General features: G+C 38.1%; 1 protein-coding gene across 2 annotated transcripts in view; it reads left to right on the forward strand.

The window, feature by feature from the left end:
• The window catches only part of dock11 (dedicator of cytokinesis 11), a 146,791-nt gene that overhangs the window by 42,239 nt on the left and 83,837 nt on the right, over positions 1 to 20,715 (forward strand). For both annotated transcript variants that reach the window (XM_031891416.1, XM_031891417.1), the window contains exons 12-26: positions 220 to 435; positions 1,767 to 1,889; positions 2,188 to 2,270; positions 2,830 to 2,952; positions 3,402 to 3,478; positions 8,208 to 8,392; positions 8,480 to 8,545; positions 9,288 to 9,380; positions 9,610 to 9,733; positions 10,217 to 10,338; positions 11,737 to 11,820; positions 14,117 to 14,206; positions 16,015 to 16,133; positions 18,318 to 18,387; positions 19,739 to 19,864. In XM_031891416.1, coding sequence (XP_031747276.1) covers positions 220 to 435; positions 1,767 to 1,889; positions 2,188 to 2,270; positions 2,830 to 2,952; positions 3,402 to 3,478; positions 8,208 to 8,392; positions 8,480 to 8,545; positions 9,288 to 9,380; positions 9,610 to 9,733; positions 10,217 to 10,338; positions 11,737 to 11,820; positions 14,117 to 14,206; positions 16,015 to 16,133; positions 18,318 to 18,387; positions 19,739 to 19,864 — 1,701 coding nt within the window. The remainder of the gene's footprint in view (positions 1 to 219; positions 436 to 1,766; positions 1,890 to 2,187; positions 2,271 to 2,829; positions 2,953 to 3,401; positions 3,479 to 8,207; positions 8,393 to 8,479; positions 8,546 to 9,287; positions 9,381 to 9,609; positions 9,734 to 10,216; positions 10,339 to 11,736; positions 11,821 to 14,116; positions 14,207 to 16,014; positions 16,134 to 18,317; positions 18,388 to 19,738; positions 19,865 to 20,715) is intronic.

Below are 20,715 nucleotides of genomic sequence, written 5' to 3' on the forward strand. Positions count from 1 at the left end.
ATTCTACACTGTGCTCTATATTTTTATTCTAGTTGACCGTGCCTGCCACTTTTTATTAGCACAATACACTTATATACACATAGGATTAAAATGTAGACACATTTAAGGAACATGTCACTCATATTTAACAAAAAAAATGCAGCGAGGCCTGGTCAATTCATATTCTCTAAAACAATTATGGAATGTTATATATGTAAGGTATTTCTTTGACAATTCCAGGTGGAGCCTTTCTTTGTCACTTTGGCGTTATTTGATGTAAAGAACAATTGCAAAATCTCTGCTGATTTCCATGTGGACCTGAACCCTCCGGCAGTACGGGAAATGTTGCCAAATATTTCAGTTCAGTCGGATAAAGGTAACAATTCTAGAAGAGCATCAGTCAGTGAAAACCTCATCCATGGAATTCCTGAATTGCATTTTTTGGACATAAAAGAGGTAAATAATTTAAAATGTTTCAAATGGTTCTGTAAACTATTACAGAAAATTGGTTCTGTAGGGTATGATAAATGATTTCAGTATATTCTACATATTTCACCAAAGTTTGTTTTAGTAAGATATATTCATATATATATATATTCATAAATTTACTACTGACTCTATCTTTCTTTAGGCATCTCAAAATTCATTATGCTCAGCCCAAATGGTAAAAGCATCATAAGCACTTTATAAGCAAGAAGTAAACAATATACGTTTTAAATCTTCAAAGTTTATTTGATACAATTTTTATATAGTTAAAGTAGTTTATCAACAGTAAAAATGTGAAATAATGACATGTTCATTATGTCTTCATAAAATAGTTAATATTTTACACAAAAACATTTGAAATTATCATTTTACTGGAGATAGCACCTTATGACTGTAACTCCCATTTATGGATTAACTGAGATGTTATGCATATCCCATTTTTATATTAACCTTTAGTGGATAGATTCCTTAATTGTCTAAAAAAGTGTGTGACAATAACCTGTGCCTCTCTTCAGGTCAGACTGGGCCGGTAAAAAAACCCGGTGGGCCCAAAACCGACCCTTGTCTGTGCTCCCCCTGCCGACCATTCCTCCCCTTCCGCATTAAACTTATGCATGCTCAGAGGAAGACGTCGGGTGGGGGATCCTTTGGGGGGTTAGGGAGGCTAAGCGGGGGCCCCTGCAGTGGGTAAGGGAGGCTCAGCGGGGGACCCTGAGCTGTTCCCCTGTCACACTGTAGCCATATTCACCTGGTCCTTCAGAGATATTTTCAATAAACAGCACTGAAATTGAATATTCATAAAAAGCTTTTATTTGGACATAGCTATGACCCAGATAACTGCAACGTTTCCTCATCTTTATTCAAGCATGTGTGTGCCAAGCACCTGTCCCTCTCTTAGGACTGAGCTTGTCCAGTATTAATTTAGTAGGTTAAATTCATTGTAGCATGTAAAGTATGTAAGTAATTGTACCGATATTTGACCTAACATGCACAGGGATGGTTCTGCCATGAGACAAGGTAAACACTTTGCCTAGGGTAGCATATTATCAGGATCAGAAAAAAATCAATGGAAGAGTAATTGTTCTTTCTGCACTAACATTACAACCCCACCTTCGCCCTTCCTGTGTGGTAAGGAGGGTTGGCAGTATTGGGGCTTCTACCTCAGATGGTAACTCTGCTTCAGAGAGAATTTTCCTTTCACCAAGTTTTGTAGGTGGCTTAGTGCAACTCAGCTGTAGAGAGGTCTAGAGCATACACACATTTTCATCTGCATCTAGAAATTGATATGTATTTGTTTGCAGGGGGTCTTCTCAGTGACAAATCCACACCCTGAAATTTTCCTTGTAGCCCGGGTGGAAAAAGTACTACAGGGCAATATTACACACTGCGCTGAACCATATATGAAAAACTCTGATCCTACAAAGGTATTTTATTCTCTACAGTATATATTTGTAAGGTTGATAGCTAAGTTATAGTTTGCCTTCCCTGTGTCTGTATGATAACTCTGCTGGCAAAGGATGCTGGGAGTTCTTACCAGGAGAATTTCAGATTTGCTGAGTTTAACTGAATGACTCATTAACAAATATATTCCTCTCTAACATCACAATTAAATTGTATAAGTTAAATATTATGTATTTGCATTGATATGTACTATTCAATAAGCTTATGTTACATCATCTATAAAGAAGGGTGCACTTATTAGTCTGTTTGTTTCACTTTTAGACGGCCCAAAAGGTTCTGAAGAATGCTAAGCTGGCATGCAGTAGACTGGGTCAGTACAGGATGCCACTTGCCTGGGCTGCAAGGTAGTTCTTAACAGTATTTTAATTGATTAGTATATAATAATGAAAAATTCAAGTTTCACTTTATGTGTTTAATTTAAGTGATCACATTGCAACAATAAACATTGTAACTTCAGATACTCTTTCCTAGCACTTCTCCATTGTGTGCATCCAGGTGCTCTGTCCATAAATCTCCCCACCACAATCAATCACAAAAAATGTACAGGGGGCACTCCAGTAAAAGAAGCTGCACCACTACGGTTAAAGAAATGGCACTTTGTATTTAGTCATGGGCCAGGAGCCTAAAACACATAAGGCATAGGGTCTGTAAGGGCCTACTGAATGAAAAGTGTCACTAGAGTCCCCTCTGTGCATTTTTTGGTATTTGTAAAAGTTCCTATACCAGGTTACTAGATGTACAGTTATTCATTCTGCAGCTGAAGGCTATGTTCCTTTGCATGTCTCATTTCCTGAAGAGCTGTTTTTGGTTGTTTTAAGGCACAACAGACCACATGGATTACAAATAAAAGAGAAACTGGGTTCCAAAACAGTAAAAAAAAACGTGAATTTCTTTGTCTTTCAGGCAAGTGTTTAAAGATACGCAGGGGACGCTTGACACTGAGGCAAAATTCTCTCCATTATACAAACAAGATAGCAGCAAACTCTCCACTGAAGACCTCTTGAGGCTACTGACAGAGTACAGAAAGTATGTCTTTTGTGACTAATGTATTGCTACACAATTTCTTACAATAAAACTATTTTCATACTTCTTACAAAGGGTACTGTGGCACTTCTTAGCTTCATTTGGCCAAGAAAATCGACTATAGGATTTAATATTGATATATCTTGGCATATCTTTTTCTGAATAAATCAATTCCAGCAGAATGAAAGTCTATATAGGTCATCTATAAAGACTGAAACTGGCTTGGCAGAGCACCAGAGAGTCTCATAGTGGTTACCAATCTATGTACATTTCCATTGTCCATTTCTTATTTCCACCATATAACTTTACAACAGAATCTTTATTTAGCTCTTAAAACCTTAAATGTTTTGTAATAGTTTTTGTCGTAGGCTCTAAAGGGTCTAGGGAAAATGAGAATTTCGATGTTTTTTGTTTTTTTTATTTTCTTAACATACATTTTTTTCTTTTAACAGACCTGAAAAATCAAAGCTCCAAGTTATTCCTGGACAGCTTATTGTTTCAGTAGACTGCATTCCCATTGACTTCTCAAGTAAGGAAATACCTTAGAAAATGTAAACATTAACTCATTAAATAAAGGGAACTACACAGATTGCTATTGTGGTATTGATCTGTGTTTGGTGACTGACTGCAGCACGGCAGTTGCACCACAGGCAGTGAATAATGAAGATTTAGGAAGTTTTACCAAAAAGACATTAACTGATCTATTTTGATATATAATTAAAAGTTCTCCAATAGAAAGCTTTCTATTGGTTTCCTTGCAAAACAAAATTGTAGCTTCCTCTCTTGGGTCGCACATTTTTCTTGGCTCAGAAAATCTTGAAAACATTCCTGGAGGGGCTAAACTTTACAGAAGATTTAATAGGTAAAATGGACCGACCGGCAGCTTAATTTGGTGCATGCAAGTCATCAACTGACCTGGAAATATCCTGGCCACACTTACCCAAACAGGTCAGATTAGTGCAACATTACTATATCTATTTGTGCCCAAATTGCACTAATATCTGTCCAGTTGTCTCACAGAACCATTAGTCTAATATTTATGTGAGCACGGCTTACAACTATTAATGCACAGCCATACTGATCCTGATCCTGACTTGCTCCTGTGCCACTATTTTTTTATGGCTTGCTGCATATTCTCTATTTTTAAGAAGATGTATGAGATCTTTATATGGAAACTTGTTATCCAGAAAGCTCTAAATTATAGTAAGTCTATTTTAAGCTAACTAAGCTACATACATCCAAACAATCCTATTTAATTTTCAATTTTCAGTAAATTGCAGAAAAAACCCTTATCCAGAAAAAACCCAGGTGGTAAGCATTCCATATAAGAGATCCCATACTTACATTAGTGTTTTTCCTTGTTTTTTTCCCAGTTATATCAGCCAAATCTGACAATGCAAGACATTATTCTTTGCATATTTACAAAGAATTGACTGTTTGTTTCAGCAAAAGCTTCATCGGTTACTGGCCACTAAAGCTGTTATTTGAGATGTATAAAGAATGCTTCTGCTTTAATAGGTTAAATTCCTGGTTGTTTTTAAATGTCGATATGCTACTACATTCACAGAAAAGAAAAATTCACAATGAATTATGCTGACTTCTCTTAGAAAATTACAAGCATGAACATTACCTCTAAGTACTTTTACAGTGGCTTGCAAAAGTATTTGGCCCCCGTGAACTTTTCCACATTTTGTCACATTACAGCCACAAACATGAATCAATTTTATTGGAATTCCACGTGAAAGACCAATACAAAGTGGTGTACACGTGAGAAGTGGAAGGAAAATCATACATGATTCCAAACATTTTTTACAAATAAATAACTGCAAAGTGGGGTGTGCGTAATTATTCAGCCCCCTGAGTCAATACTTTGTAGAAGCACCTTTTGCTGCAATTACAGCTGCCAGGCTTTTAGGGTATGTCTCTACCAGCTTTGCACATCTAGAGACTGAAATCCTTGCCCATTCTTCTTTGCAAAACATCTCCAGCTCAGTCAGATTAGATGGACAGCGTTTGTGAACAGCAGTTTTCAGATCTTGCCACAGATTCTCCATTGGATTTAGATCTGGACTGTAACTGGGCCATTCCAGCACATGGATATGTTTTGTTTTAAACCATTCCATTGTTGCCCTGGCTTTATGTTTAGGGTCGTTGTCCTGCTGGAAGGTGAACCTCCGCCCCAGTCTCAAGTCTTTTGCAGACTCCAAGAGGTTTTCTTCCAAGATTGCCCTGTATTTGGCTCCAACCATCTTCCCATCAACTCTGACCAGCTTCCCTGTCCCTGCTGAAGAGAAGCACCCCCAGAGCATGATGCTGTCACCACCATATTTGACAGTGGGGATGGTGTGTTCAGAGTGATGTGCACTTTTAGTTTTCCGCCACACATTGCGTTTTGCATTTTGGTCTAATCTGACCAGAGCACCTTCTTCCACATGTTTGCTGTGTCCCCCACTTGGCTTGTGGCAAACTGCAAACGGGACTTCTTATGGTTTTCTATTAACAATGGCTTTCTTCTTGCCACTCTTCCATAAAGGCCAACTTTGTGCAGTGCACGACTAATAGTTGTCCTATGGGCAGATTCCCCCACCTGAGCTGTAGATCTCTGCAGCTCGTCCAGAGTCACCATGGGCCTCTTGGCTGCATTTCTGATCAGCACTCTCGGCCTGTGAGTTTAGGTGGACGGCCTTGTCTTGGTAGGTTTACAGTTGTGCAACACTCCTTCCATTTCTGAATGATCGCATGAACAGTGCTCCGTGGGATGTTCAAGGCTTCGGAAATCTTTTTGTAGCCTAAGCCTGCTTTAAATTTCTCAATAACTTTATCCCTGACCTGTCTGGTGTGTCCTTGGACTTCATGGTGTTGTTGCTCCCAATATTCTCTTAGACAACCTCTGAGGCCGTCACAGAGCAGCTGTATTTGTACAGACATTAGATTACACACAGGAGCACTCTATTTAGTCATTAGCACTCATCAGGCAATGTCTTTGGGCAACTGACTGCACTCAGACCAAAGGGGGCTGAATAATTACGCACACCCCACTTTGCAGTTATTTATTTGTAAAAAATGTTTGGAATCATGTATGATTTTCGTTCCACTTCTCACGTGTACACCACTTTGTATTGGTCTTTCATGTGGAATTCCAATAAAATTGATTCATGTTTGTGGCTGTAATGTGACAAAATGTGGAAAAGTTCAAGGGGGCCGAATACTTTTGCAAGCCACTGTAAATAGGGCACATTTTCCCATTCAGTTTCCGATTTCATGTCTTGTAAACAGGCGACCTTCAAAACATACATTTACAGTTTAATTATCATGTTTATTGATTGAACAAATAACTGTTATTCCAATTTTATAACAAAGCAAACAAAATGATTAATAAAGCTGTGTTAATGAGGAGTCTTTAACATTGTGCTTACTATTTTGTGTTAACCCACAGTTCCCAATATTCTGTGACTGGTAAGGAATGATGGGAGTTGAATTTTGGAAACTGCCGGGGTGTTATTCTTTGGCCATTACATATGCAGCATAATGGAATATTTTGTGGACTTCTGGTTTATGTTTTTACAGCAAAAAAAATAAATAACTATTTATAGTAATATGTTCATCTTGCAGACATTTCCTCCTTACCAGCCTTAGCTATTTTTTTCAGTGACCTACAATATGCTAAAGTTCACCAAGTTCCCATGTGCAGTTGTATCTCATCATTTGAAAAAAACATAATTACCAGCACTGATAAATATATTTTCAATAAAATATACATTAATGGGGCACAGATTAAAATGCCAAAAGTATGTCTTCTCTTTTTTTAGGATACTGTATGTATAAAATGTAACAGTTTTAATAACCTGATTAGAGCTGAAATATGTTGTACAGGTATGGGATCCCTTATCCGGAAACCCATCATCTAGAAAGTTCCGAATTACAGAAAGGCCATCTCCCATAGACTCAATTGTAAGCAAATAATTATATTTTTTTTAAATGATTTCCTTTTTCTCTGTAATTATAAAACAGTACCTTGTACTTGATCCTAACTAAGATATAATTAATCGTTATTAGAGGCAAAGCAATCTTATTGGGTTTATTCTATATTGCAATGGTTTTTAACAAATTTATTTAACAAAGTTATGGAGATCCAAATTACAGAAAGATGCCTTATCAGGAAAACCCCAGGTCCCAAGGATTCTGGATAACAGGTCCCATACCTGTATTACATGAGCAGTTTCATCAAGCTCAGGGAAGACTTTAATTTTATACTGCTCTTGAAATCCATGCTTTACAGGCAAATATCTTGGTAGGCATAAGACAAACCACTGCATTGCTGTACCCCATCAAATTCTCCTCATTCTTTTCAGTGTAAATAAGCAAGGCCACCCAGGATCATAAAAGACCTCATTATTTACCGAAGGCAGTAATAGTAAATACGGTTTGTCCAGGTGCAAATACAGTGTTTCTACTAAACTACCCTATTTTGCTAAGTCACAGTAACTTGAAGATTGTCATCATATAAAATACTTAAATACCAAGTTTGTTTAAGCTGCCCCCCTATTAAAACTTAGCACCATTTACCAGCTGCTGAGAGAGCGCATCTAAGTACTAGATAAAGTCAGTGAGCCCCTGCTCACCATCAGTAACCCTGTAGAGCTAGCAACCACTTTGAAATAGTCGATAATACATAAACCTCTGTCTACCCGGCAATATTTTCCATTCAGCATTCCTGGACCATAGTCTATGCTGTGGTGTCTGCAAGAAAGCTCATAATCCAAACAGGCTGATGCATGTTTTATATCAGTACAGATATAGGGCCTGTTATTCAGAATGCTCAGATCCTTGGGCTTTCTGGATAAAGGTTCTTTCTGTTATTTAACTAGACTATAACTAGAAATTATTTAAACATTAAATAAACCCAATAGAATTGGTTTGCCTTTTTTAAGGATTAATTATATCTTAGTTGGGATCAAGTACAAGGTACTGTTTTCATATTACAGTGAAGAAATTTGAATGATTCGATTAAAATTGAGGTAGATGGCCTTCCTGATTTGGAGTTTTCTGAATAACGGGTTTCTGGATAATGGATCCCGTACCTGTGTATGCATAAGTACTAAAAAGTGTATTTAAAAATCTAATTTAAACATGCTGCTCTGTTATTTAAATAACAATTCTGAAATTGTAATGCCTCTAGATACTAGCAGTCAGGCATTTTCTTACCATGTTAACGTGTTACTGTGTTATTGAGAAATACAATGTGTTTTATTTTTCAGACTGTGTCACATCTTCCTATGTTCCTATAAAGCCATACAACACAGAAAGCCCTGGGATTGCTGTTGAGGTAGAAGAGTTTGTGCCCGAAATAACAAAATACTGTTATCCATTCACTAGCTACAAAAACCACTTTTACGTCTATCCTCTGCATTTGAAATATGATAACCAGAAAACATTTGCCAAGGTGAGCCATTTCAATAACTGCATAAATATAGCCTAAACTGAATTAATTTCTTATTATGATTTGTTTTGGTTGATCGCTGTTTTACAGGCCAGGAACATTGCAGTCCTGATTGAGTTCAGAGATTCCGATGAGCCTGACTGCCAAGCTCTGAAGGTTTGTAGATCCATTATCTTTCCCTCTAGTTCATAAATATTAAATGCGGGTAGCAGTGATTGATGATCTGAGCAGACTTTTACCAAGTTTACTGAATTATCCATGCATACATATTTGCAGAACCCTTATATACTGGCCAACTAAGTAACGTGAAACCATTTGTGCAAGTAAGCACTTTAGTTCATACTATATGCACTATGCAATTACTTCACACCTCTGTATCATGTAGGCACACAGGACTGTTGGTGACAGATCATAAAAACTTGCATGGGTTCCAACACATTCAACAGAATTTCAACTGCTAAAAAGTTTCCATGTTCCATACTGCAATCCGCAGCAATGGTCAGTGTTGACTTTTGCCTTGAATTGCTTGAATGCAGTGTACAGGTGGAAGCTGTGATAGTCAATACAGCTTTAATGAGAGGCAGAAGGGAGCAGATCTGGAGCGGAGCCTACAGATAAAATGCTGGCTAAAGCTGGTCATACATGTTAAGATCTTTTAGTTATCATAGGACCAAGCTTATCCTGAAACAAACGTTTAAAATTCCGACATGCCCATTAACTAAAGTGACCATTTTAGTCTGTATTGTCTAGTTGAAGCTACCTGCTTGGTTCTTGCTAACAGCGAAAGTCAAAAAGGAAAATAATAACAACAATATTTTTTAACTATTAGTTCATTTTTTATCATCCTAATGAATGCAACCCTTATAAATTAACACTAGAAATCTGTTTATTGTTGCAGTGCATTTATGGAAAGCCCGGTGTACCTGTTTTCACCAGAAATGCCTATGCTGTTGTCTTGCACCATAATCAGAGCCCAGAGTTCTATGATGAGGTAGGCACAGCCATTTTCTATTTGAACCTGCCCATATCACTGAAATGCTCTAAAATTCACCCGTATGTACAATGACAGGCATTTGCCATTCATTCTACAGACTGAGGGCATGGGTGGAATCTGGCATTAAAGCATTGCCTTATAGCCTTTTCTCCATCAGTGAAGAAAACTTAAGTGTGACATTAGCTTAAAAAGGAATGTTAACCCTAAAACCAGATTTCTGTTTCAGATAAAACTCGAGCTACCTCTGCACCTTCACCAAAAGCACCATTTGTTATTCACCTTCTACCATGTCAGCTGTGATATCAGTGCTAAGGGGAGTAGCAAGAAGAACGAGAATCCTGAAACACCAGGTATGCTGCCAGCCATTATGACATATATCTAACAACAAGCTCTGTCATATTGGATTGGCAATATAATATAGCAATATAAAAGAAGAGATATTTCAGAGAGTCTGTATATATAAAGGTGCTAGAAAAAGTGGCAATATAAAATGTACATTGCCAGTGCACTAGGGAAAGTTTGCACCATTTCTAATAAGGATATTAGATAATATGCCCTACCAAGTTGCAGTGGTAACTTGCAGTACATTACAGGAGCTGTAGTTTCAAAAACATAAGCTATTTTTTCCAAGGTGCCTGTAATAGAGGGATGAATTTCAAGCCAAGAAATGGTTCAGATGAACAGTTGTTTTAAGTCAATCAAAAACAATCAGTACTTATATTGCAGAAGCAGTTTTCATGGCGAGAAATGAGTACCAAAATTTACTTTTCCACCAAGTAATGAATGTTGTATGATAGCAGTAAACTGCACTAATTTATTTGCCCCTTCCCTAGTTGGCTACAGCTGGGTTCCATTGTTGAAGGATGGCCGGATTATGACTTCTGAGCAACAGTTACCTGTTTCAGCCAACCTCCCTGCTGGTTATCTGAGCTGCTGTAATCCTGATGCAAAAAAGGTAAATTTGCTGTATGCCATTGTCATATTTTAGTATATTTTTATACAAGTCAAGTGGCAGTTGTTTAAATACAACTTCGCAATGTAAAAATATACACTGCTCAAAAAAATAAAGGGAACACAAAAATAAGACATCCTAGATCTGAATGAATGAAATATTATTATTAAATACTTATTCTTATTAAATACGTGGAGGAGGCCTTAGGAGGGCAGCAACCCAGCAGCAGGAGCACTGCCAGAGCCCTGCAAAATGACCTCCAGCGGGCCACAAATGTGCATGTATCTGCTCAAACGGTCAGAAACAGACTCCATGAGGGTGGTATGAGGGCCCAATGTCCACAGGTGGGGGTTGTGCTTACTGCCCAACACCGTGCAGGACGTTTGGCATTTGCCAGAGAATACAAAGATTGGCAAATTCACCACTGGTGCCCTGTGCTCTTCACAGATGAAATCAGGTTCACAATGAGCACATGTGACAGACGTGACAGAGTCTGGAGTCTCCATGGAGAACGTTCTGCTGCCTGCAACATCCTCCAGCATGACCGGTTTGGCAGTGGGTCTGTAATGGTGTGGGGGGGGCATTTCTTTGGGGGGCTGCACAGCCCTCCATGTGCTCACCAGAGGTAGCCTGTATGCCATTAGATAACGAGATGAGATCTTCAGACCCCTTGTGAGACCATATGCTGGTGCAGTTGGCCCTGGGTTCCTCCTAATGCAAGACAATCCTAGACCTCATGTGGCTGCAGTGTTTCAGCAGTTCCTGCAAGACGAAGGCATTGATGCTATGGACTGGCCCACCCTTTCCCCAGACCTGAATCCAACTGAGCACATCTGGGACATCATGTCTTGCTCCATCCACCAACACCACGTTGCACCACAGACTGCCCAGGTCTGGGAGGAGATCCCTCAGGAGACCATCCGCCAACTCATCATGAGCATGCCTGGGCATTGTTGGGAGGTCATACAGGCACGTGGAGGCCACACACACTACTGAGACTCATTTTGACTTGTTTTAAGGACATTACATCAAATTTGGATCAGCCTGTAGTGTTTTTTTCCACTTTAATTTTGAGTGTGCCCTTTATTTTTTTTGAGCAGTGTATACAGTATGTATATATGTGTGTTTATGGCTTCTGCGCCCTACAGACCTCCTTTATATCCAATGTGGATAATAAACCAACAGCTAAACTAAGAGATAATCCAAGAGCAAGGGCCTTCAGCAACCTTTTGTGACAAAGAACCCTGCATTGTTTAATAAACCCCATTAATTTTATATGCTTTATATCTGACTGCTGGTGTGGATAGAGCTATAGGAAGTGCAGCCATTCATTCATTTGTTTTTTTTTAAATATAATCTCTTTCATTGTAACTATCTTGTATTTGTTCCTTTTGAAACCAGGTTGGCGGTGATATTAAATGGGTTGATGGGGCAAAGCCACTCTTTAAAATCAGAAGCCACCTAAAGTCAACAGTTTATACTCAGGTAAATATAGAGATTATTCCATTTCTAACAGCTTAGAACTTGCTGTAGAGAAACTTGCATACCCTGTAGTATATCATTTATTAGTGTTTCTGGGCATAGGTAAAAAGATAGGGACATTTAACTCAAACAGACAAGCTGTAAGAGGAGATAACAAGCTGGTTAGCATGAAATATTGTTATGAATTGAAACCTAACGCTGATACAATACATGAAGCTGATTTTCGAATTTGAGGCACCAAAAAATTGCAGCAAAACTTAAGTGAGTTTTTTTTCAGCATTCACTCATTGTTGCATTCTTTTTCAATAAGGCTTTCAAATCTAGAATGCTATTAATAAAATTAAGAAAGTTGCTTGAAACGCAGCAGTTTTTAGCTGCCAAAATTTTTTATTCAAATTTTTAGGTAGCTTTTACAGGTCACCTTTTTGAAAGCAAACATCCTGGCCCCCTGCAATAGCAAGGTCTGCTTCCTCAGTACAGGTATCAGACCCCTTATCCAGATACCCATTATCCAGAAAGTTCTGAATTACAGAAAGACCATTTCCCATAGACTCCATTATAAGCAAATGATTCTAATTTTTCATAGTTACATAGGGTTGAAAAAAGACCATTGTCCATCAAGTTCAACCCACCCGAGTAAACCCAGCACACAACCTATACTAACCAATCTATACACTCACATACATAAACTATATATATACACAACCAGTAATACTAACTGTAGATATTAGTATCACAATAGCCCTGGATATTCTGCTTGTTCAAAAACTCATCCAGGCCCCTCTTAAAGGCATTAACAGAGTCTGCCATTACCACATCACTAGGAAGGGCATTCCACAGCCTCACTGCCCTCACCGTGAAAAACCACAGACGCTGCTTCAAATGGAAGCTCTGTTCCTCTAATCTATAGGGGTGGCCTCTGGTGCGCTGATTGTTTTTATGGGAAAAAAAAACATCCCCCAACTGCCTATAATCCCCTCTAATGTACTTGTACAGAGTAATCATGTCCCCTCGCAAGCGCCTCTTTTCCAGAGAAAACAACCCCAACCTCGACAGTCTAACCTCATAGCTTAAATCTTCCATCCCCTTTACCAGTTTAGTTGCACGTCTCTGCACTCTCTCCAGCTCATTAATATCTTTCTTAAGGACTGGAGCCCAAAACTGCACTGCATACTCAAGGTGAGGCCTTACCAGGGACCTATAAAGCGGCAAAAATATGTTCTCATCCCTTGAGTCAATGCCCTTTTTTATACAAGACAGCACTTTATTTGCTGTAGTAGCCACAGAATGACACTGCCTGGAATTGGACAACTTGTGATCTACAAAAACCCCTAGATCCTTCTCAATTAAGGAAACCCCCAACACACTACCATTCAGTAGATAGTTTGCGTTTATATTATTCCTACCAAAGTGCATAACTTTGCACTTGTCAACATTGAACCTCATTTTCCAGTTAGCTGCCCAGTTTTCCAATTTTGTCAAATCGCTCTGCAAAGCGGCAGCATCCTGCATGGAACTTATAGTTTTGCACAATTTAGTGTCATCAGCAAAAATAGAAACAGTACTGTCTATGCCCACCTCCAGGTCATTAATAAACAAGTTAAAAAGCAAAGGACCAAGGACTGACCCCTGCGGTACTCCACTAACCACACTGGCCCAATTAGAAAATGTTCCATTTACCACCACTCTTTGTACTCTATCCTTCAGCCAGTTTTCTATCCAATTACAAATATTATGTTCTAGGCCATGTTCAACATGATTTCCTTTTTCTCTCTATTAATAAAACTGTACCTTATACTTGATCCCAACTAAGATATAATTCATCCTTATCTAAAAATCAAAAAATCTAAAATTCATCCTTATCTACAAATCTAAAGGGCAGGTATGTTGTGGCAAGAGGACAGTGCTGGATTTAAAGAGAATGGGGACAGGTCAACTGCAAGTTCCAGTAGTCAAAGTGCCATTTTATGGACCTGAAATTGTATGTCCTTTTTGGCCCTACATGCAGCATCTAGTAAATGCCTGACTGGCTGAGGGCCTGTTTGTCCACATTTTTATAATAAATTGTGCATCTAATTATTATTTTTCTTTAATGATATTGATTAAGACTTTTAGCAGCTTAGTCTTCCTGGGGTCAAAGTGATTGATGATTACATACTTATTACATATTTAATCTGCAGCATAATTTTCCCTTGAATGGGATAATACAGCACTTAAGCACCTAAATAATGCAATGATATATCTTATGTTATATGTTTGTGCATTGAAGTCATCAAGGGTATCTTTATTTTCATTGCAGGATTTGCATCTGCACAACTTTTTTAACTACTGCCAACTTGTTCAGTCTGGATCCAAAGATCTTCCTGGGGAAATGGTTAAATACTTAAAGGTACAAAACAGTTAAGAAGCATTTTACCTTGGTTTCCTACTACAATGTTGGTGTGTACTTCAAAGTCTGTGACTAAAAGACATGTACACAAGCTGTCAGAGAAAAGAAATGGGGGTACATAACAATTGTTTTGTAGTAAAAATTACTAATTCTATTTTAAAGGTTCTGGTACAGATGGGATGGGATGTTTTGTTTCCTCTCTGTATATTTGTTTTAGTACAGTTACACAGCCAGCGGCCTGGTAACAGAGAGCTTGAACAATATATAGTGAATAATGTACCCCCATTGTAAAATATAAGGAGTTCCATGATCATACAATAACACAAGGCTGAAGGCCAAGTGCTTTTATACAGCTCATGGAACTCCGAGTTGACTTCTAATATCCTCATATTTTACAACAGAGGATACATTATTATAAGACACAAGTTTCAGTGAGTCAAGTGACAGGAATTACATCATGAAGCACTGAGATCTTTAAAAACTGTTTATTAGGATATAATTTACAGGACACTCATGGCTCTTGTGTACTGTATACTGTATACTGTATATGCATATAACAACAGTGGCATAACAAAGTAGTGCTGGGCTCCCCCTCAAAGGATGTTTAGGGGCTGGGCTCCCCCCCCTCCTTATCCACTTGCGTGTGCGCATGCATATTTGCACTGGGGGAAAGTCCAATAAAGAAAGCTTCCTCTATAGTTTAAACAAAAAAAATACTTAACTCTGGAGCGCCCTCCTCTGTCCAGACTTCCCAGATGAGGTCTTATGGGGTAAAATAAAATAAATAAAAATAAAAAAAAATAGCGTAATACAGTAATGAGATATTAATAATCACCCCTCTAAAACGTGTTTATATCTAAAACAAATCTAGTGAACACCGCTACTAAATTTACTTCACTTTTCTGTGAAAACACATAAATACAATCCACCGCAAAAGAGCGGTGGAGAGAGACGCCAAAGGGAGAGCGCGAACGGAGAGATTTGCAAGCCAGGATCAAAGCGAGTACTGCAGATCGCATAAAGAGACTGATAAGCAAGCAAGGATCTGACGCTGTTTACAAAAGGACTCCCGATGGGCGCAATTTTTATGGCGTTTGTGAGTTTAAACTTTTAATATGTTTTAGAATAAAGTTTTAGGATTTTACACATGTCAGTTGTATATTTGTCCAGCAGCAGGAGAAAGTGGAAAAAGAGAAGTTGGGAGTTATAGTTCAACCACGAGGGAATTTGTTACAAGCTCCAAGACCACAGTGTTGGTCTGTAAGTATATGCACAATTGGCTAAGGATGAAAAGAAGTCACGGAAATTCACTTATTTAAACAGACACGAACTTTAAACATTTTGCGGTGGATTGTATTTATGTGTTTTCACAGAAAAGTGAAGTAAATTTAGTAGCGGTGTTCACTAGATTTGTTTTAGATATAAACACGTTTTAGAGGGGTGATTATTAATATCATATTACTGTATTACGCTATTTTTTTTTTTTTTTATTATTTATTTTATTTTACCCCATAAGACTTCATCTGGGAAGTCTGGACAGAGGAGGGCGCTCCAGAGTTAAGTATTTTTTTTGTTTAAACCGAAGCACAAGGTATCTGGAGTGGGTTATACATTTCATTCACACTGAAAAATTGTTTTGTTCCTCTATAGTTACATCACTGTATAACATTTAGTGGCTACAACGTACAGATACAGTTTAACTTTTGTTTGAAATTTGTTTTTATGTAGTTAGGCCTGATAATTGACATACCAGTGCCATCTTGTGGTATATTTTTATATAACTCCTATTTTAATCCTTTTTCCCGTAGTGCTTGCATGCCATGGAGGTCCCAGTGATGATTCAGTTTTTGCCTGTGATTCTCACACAGCTTTTTCAGGTCCTAACTACAGTTTCCCATGAGGATGAGGTAGCCTTAAATTGCACTCTGTAAGTATGCACTCAACAACTTAAAACATGTCCTTTCATTGTACTTTTGTTCAGTGATCTCCTTATTAGTGGAAAATTCAGGAATGTTTTAACATATATACTTAGGGGCACATTTACTAACCCACGAACATGATCGTAATGATCGGTAATTTTTGCGATTTTTTTCGGCGTCTTTACGATTTTTGCGTAAAAACGCGAGTTTTTCGGCGTCTTTACGATTTTTGCGTAAAAACGCGAGTTTTTCGGCGTCTTTACGAAAGTTGCGCAAAGTCGCGATTTTTTCGTAGCGTTAAAACTTGCGCGAAACGTTGCGCCTTTTAACTTTTAACGCTACGAAAAAGGCGCGACTTTGCGCGCAAGTGTTAACGCTACGAAAAAATCGCGACTTTGCGCAACTTTCGTAAAGACGCTGAAAAACTCACGTTTTTACACAAAAATCGTAAAGACGCCGAAAAAATCGCAAAAAATACGAAAAAGTCGCAAAATGTTCGTTTTCAATCGGAATTTTTCCAATTCAGATTCGAAATCGTGTCTTAGTAAATCAGCCCCTTAGTCTTTCATGGGTCATTTATTCACACTGGGCAGTAACTCATTCCTTTCAGTTTACTCATTTTTAGGTTTGGTTGTAGTATACATACAGTGTACATACAGCGTGCATACAAAAATCTTACTGGAGCATGATTTTTACTGGGCAGGTGGCAAAAACAATGTATAATACGACAAGAAAAGGACATATTATATGCACAAGTATAATTGATTAGAAAACACTAAAAAAATTACGCTGCTTTTACATGGTGAAGCCTGCTGACACGTGGCAACTTTTTGTCGCCATTTTTAACACAGCATAATAAACAGGCCCCTTAGGGTAATTAGATAACCACAATAAATCTCTACTACCAGAAAGCCTTTCCACCAGCAACAAAGTGAATCGCCAGTGGAAAGGCATACGTGTCGCTTTGTTTTTCCGAAGCCACGCCAAGTTGCCTGCAAGAGGAAACTTTGTGTTATCAGACAAGAAACTTATGACTCCAAAGAATTTGTCTTCAATTAAAGTTCATCTTGTACTTTATAATATTCTAGTACCCAGAATGAAAATACAATTGTGGGGGTGAAATGGATAATAAAATTTATAGTACCATTAGGGCCAGATTTACTAAATCTCGGACTGGGAATCCAAAGGGATTGTTACAATCTGTGCGTCAGAAACCCTGGGGAATTTTTAAAAGATCACACTCTTTAGTGAGCAGGAGAGCCCTTCAATACATATGGCAGGCACTCACAGTTCCCTCAAGCAGGCAGTAGTAGATAAAAACAAAGAAACTTTATTGTAGACAATTAGACGGCGTAATGGCCTAAGGAGAGCCCTGCTGGGACTAGTCTTCAACTAAACCATTTTCGGGCCCCAGAACTGCATCGGACCGTCAGAGAGAAGCTGAACATAGCAGAGTTTGATCCAAAAGCATGGTGCAGACAAGGATAGACAGAATTGTATTCATGGCAGGAAAGGAGTCAGGGCAGGCAGCATACAATTAGGAATGCTTAGCAGTTTAATATGTTTTTTTTTTTACAAAATGTATTTTATTCAAAATGTGTTTGACAGAGTTCTTATATATGTTTGCAGTGTACAAAAGAGCTTTATAAATATTAAGGTATAAATAAAAAACACAGACTGATAATAAATCATTGTCATAGGGGCACATTTACTTATCCACGAACGCTCCGAGCGTTTGTTCAATTGGTCAAATCGTATTTTCCGCAACTTTTTCGTACCTTGCACGACTTTTTCAACGCTTGTGTGACTTTTTCGGTGCTTTCGTGACTTTTTCAACGCTTGCACGACTTTTTCGTATTTTTGGCGCAAAAAAACGGATCGGTTTTGCCACCGTTTGCAATCATTTGATATAAAAATTTTGTGACTTTCGGATCGCCGATATGATATTATTGTGACTAATATGATTTTTTCATAAGCATTTTTGTGATATTTGCGATCTTCATAAATTTTCGTATTCAATCCAAACTTTTCCCATTCGGGATTCGAAAAATCTGCCCCATAGTATTGTGAAATTCTATCTTTTAGGTTCCTAAATGTTAGTTTCTACTCACCTCTGTAATTGTAACTGTTTTGGTTTGCAGGGTTAGGGATTCTTTCCTTAAATAATATATTTTTTGTATTGCTTTCTGCAGGGTTCTCCTTCACATTGTGTCGAAATGCCATGAAGAAGGTTTAGATCATTACCTGCGCTCCTACTTAAAGGCAAGTTAATCATACTATGGCAGATCTTATTTATACATATTAATAAATCTGGGATTATTGACTGTTTCACCTGTTTAGCTGAGGAAATCACTTATCAAGTCTAAAAGTTTGTAAACTAGTGATATCTCCAAGCAGGTGAAGAAAATTGACACTAAAACCAAAAGATTATGCTTTCAAATGCAATTACATTTACGAATAACTTTATTTAAAGTTATTTGAATTAATGTGCATTGGAGAGTTACTTTGGATCCCATTTTATGCAAGAAAACATTTTTGGGCATGGACCCCTTTCAGTGAATTATGTGTTGTAATGCATTTAGCAAGCCATTCTGACATCCAGCCCCCCCTGTCTGCCATAGCCTTAGCTGCTTCTTCCTTTAGGAACAAGCCAAACCCCATTGTTATAAAGTGCTGAGATCCCAGGCTTAGAGTAACTAGCTATTACAAAGTAAATGGCAACCAGTCAGTGCCAGTCAGGCGAGTGTTGCTGTGATATTTTAAATCAGTTCTGTTCAGCTGATGGTTTCTCATGAAATTCAGATGTTATGCTGAAACTAACCTTAAAGAGAGTGTTCATCTTTTGCAAAGTCCTACTTTTCTCATAGCAAAGTACCTAGTTACCCTAATGAACATTAGGCCTGGAGAATCCACCTTGGTAATGCAGACATCAGAAGCAGGGAGCACTATCCCTGTGCCCCTTCCCAGCAGCCAAATGGGTCAATCCTATACCAGTGAATTTGGCCCGGGCATGCACATTTGCACTTAAAGCGATCCTTTGTGTTTACCGGTTCTCTGCAGATTGGTAGTGAGTGAGTACAGATTTTACATGTAAACATTGTGGAATTTATTGTTTTTTGTTTTACTATTGCAATGGCAAAAAAGTTTTGCAAAGTCCTACAGCTTTGGCAGAGCTTTACTTTAGGGTTGCCAACCTGGGAAAGGGGGCGGCATGATGACTGTAACAGTGCACAAGATGAAATTAGGGAGCAATGATGTTTTTGGCGTGATGGCATCAGGGCCTGGGTTGTTGCCTCCTTCAGACACAATAACCCTTCTTGCGGGGAAAAGTTTTGAACCGGACAGCCCCTTTGAAAAACCAGGTGGCAACCATAGTGCAATGAACTAAAGCCTCCATTTAGAAGTTTTCTGCCTCACTAAATTGACCAAAAAAGGTGTTTAGTATTTTTATGTCTTAAACCTAAACATATTCACTCCCATTGTCTGGCTCCCTTCTAGGTAGATATTTTGCTTATTTCACATTCATTGTAAGTTGGTGATAAATAATCTAAGACTGCAGTTCTAAGACATGTAAGTGCTTACCCACATTTTATTATTTTGTTCTTTTTTCTAGTATGTCTTTAGAATAGAGAAATCAAGTTCCTCGAATTCAAGGCCCATGCATGAAATCCTTGCAATCACAATGATAACAGTGCTGAAACAGTCTGCAGATTTTCTGGCAATAAACAAGTTATTGAAGGTAAAAGCGAATCAATATGATCAGTATGTATTTGTTATTATTAAAAGCATAATTGCAACATTAGTTTTTTATGTATAATCCTGTTGAATGCTTCTTGAGCAATACAAACAGAAATTGCATTGCAAACTATTAACAAAAAACGCAGTTGGTAAAACAATATGGGTCATTTACTTAGACCCCTTTTGTGCTCATTTAAAACAGTTTTATCCAGACCTCTGGCTGCTCCTCAAGCTGGATAAATAATGGATTTAATGGATGCTCCCTAACTTGCACAACTTAATGACATGCAAGTTGTGGTGCGGGAGGGGAACGCCTACTTGCCAAATGTAGGCAGCACACTTCAGGGGAATCTTTGTCTATGTGCTCTGTTTTGGAGCACAATTGCCTGTGGCTATTTATCTACCTGCAATCCGGGGATAAAAGTGCAAAGACATGGCAGATTACACACATTGTTTGCATTGTTCTGTACATTGTAAATGATCCCCATCATGCAATGCTTAGTTTACCACATCATTATAATACTACTACTACTAATAGTAATAATTGCATCAAAACTTAAACAGAACTTATTCATCAAAGAAAATGTTGGCATTCCTTTCAGATGCAGCAAATATTTTTTTTTCTGGCAGAATTTTTGAGCGGTCCTTTGGGGACCCCTGAACAAGCATTTTGAACTATATCATTCTAAAGTCAACTAGCCAACAAAGATAGAGCATACAGCCTCCTCACAATCATTATCTTTGCATTGATGTTATCACAATGGAAAATCAGATAAGCCAGCCATCTCTCAGAACTTTGGGAATTATTCATTAAACCCACACCAGAATGCCAACAGCTGTACTACTCAAGCC

This window comes from Xenopus tropicalis, chromosome 8 (assembly GCF_000004195.4).
Source record: "Xenopus tropicalis strain Nigerian chromosome 8, UCB_Xtro_10.0, whole genome shotgun sequence".
NCBI lineage: Eukaryota > Metazoa > Chordata > Amphibia > Anura > Pipidae > Xenopus > Xenopus tropicalis.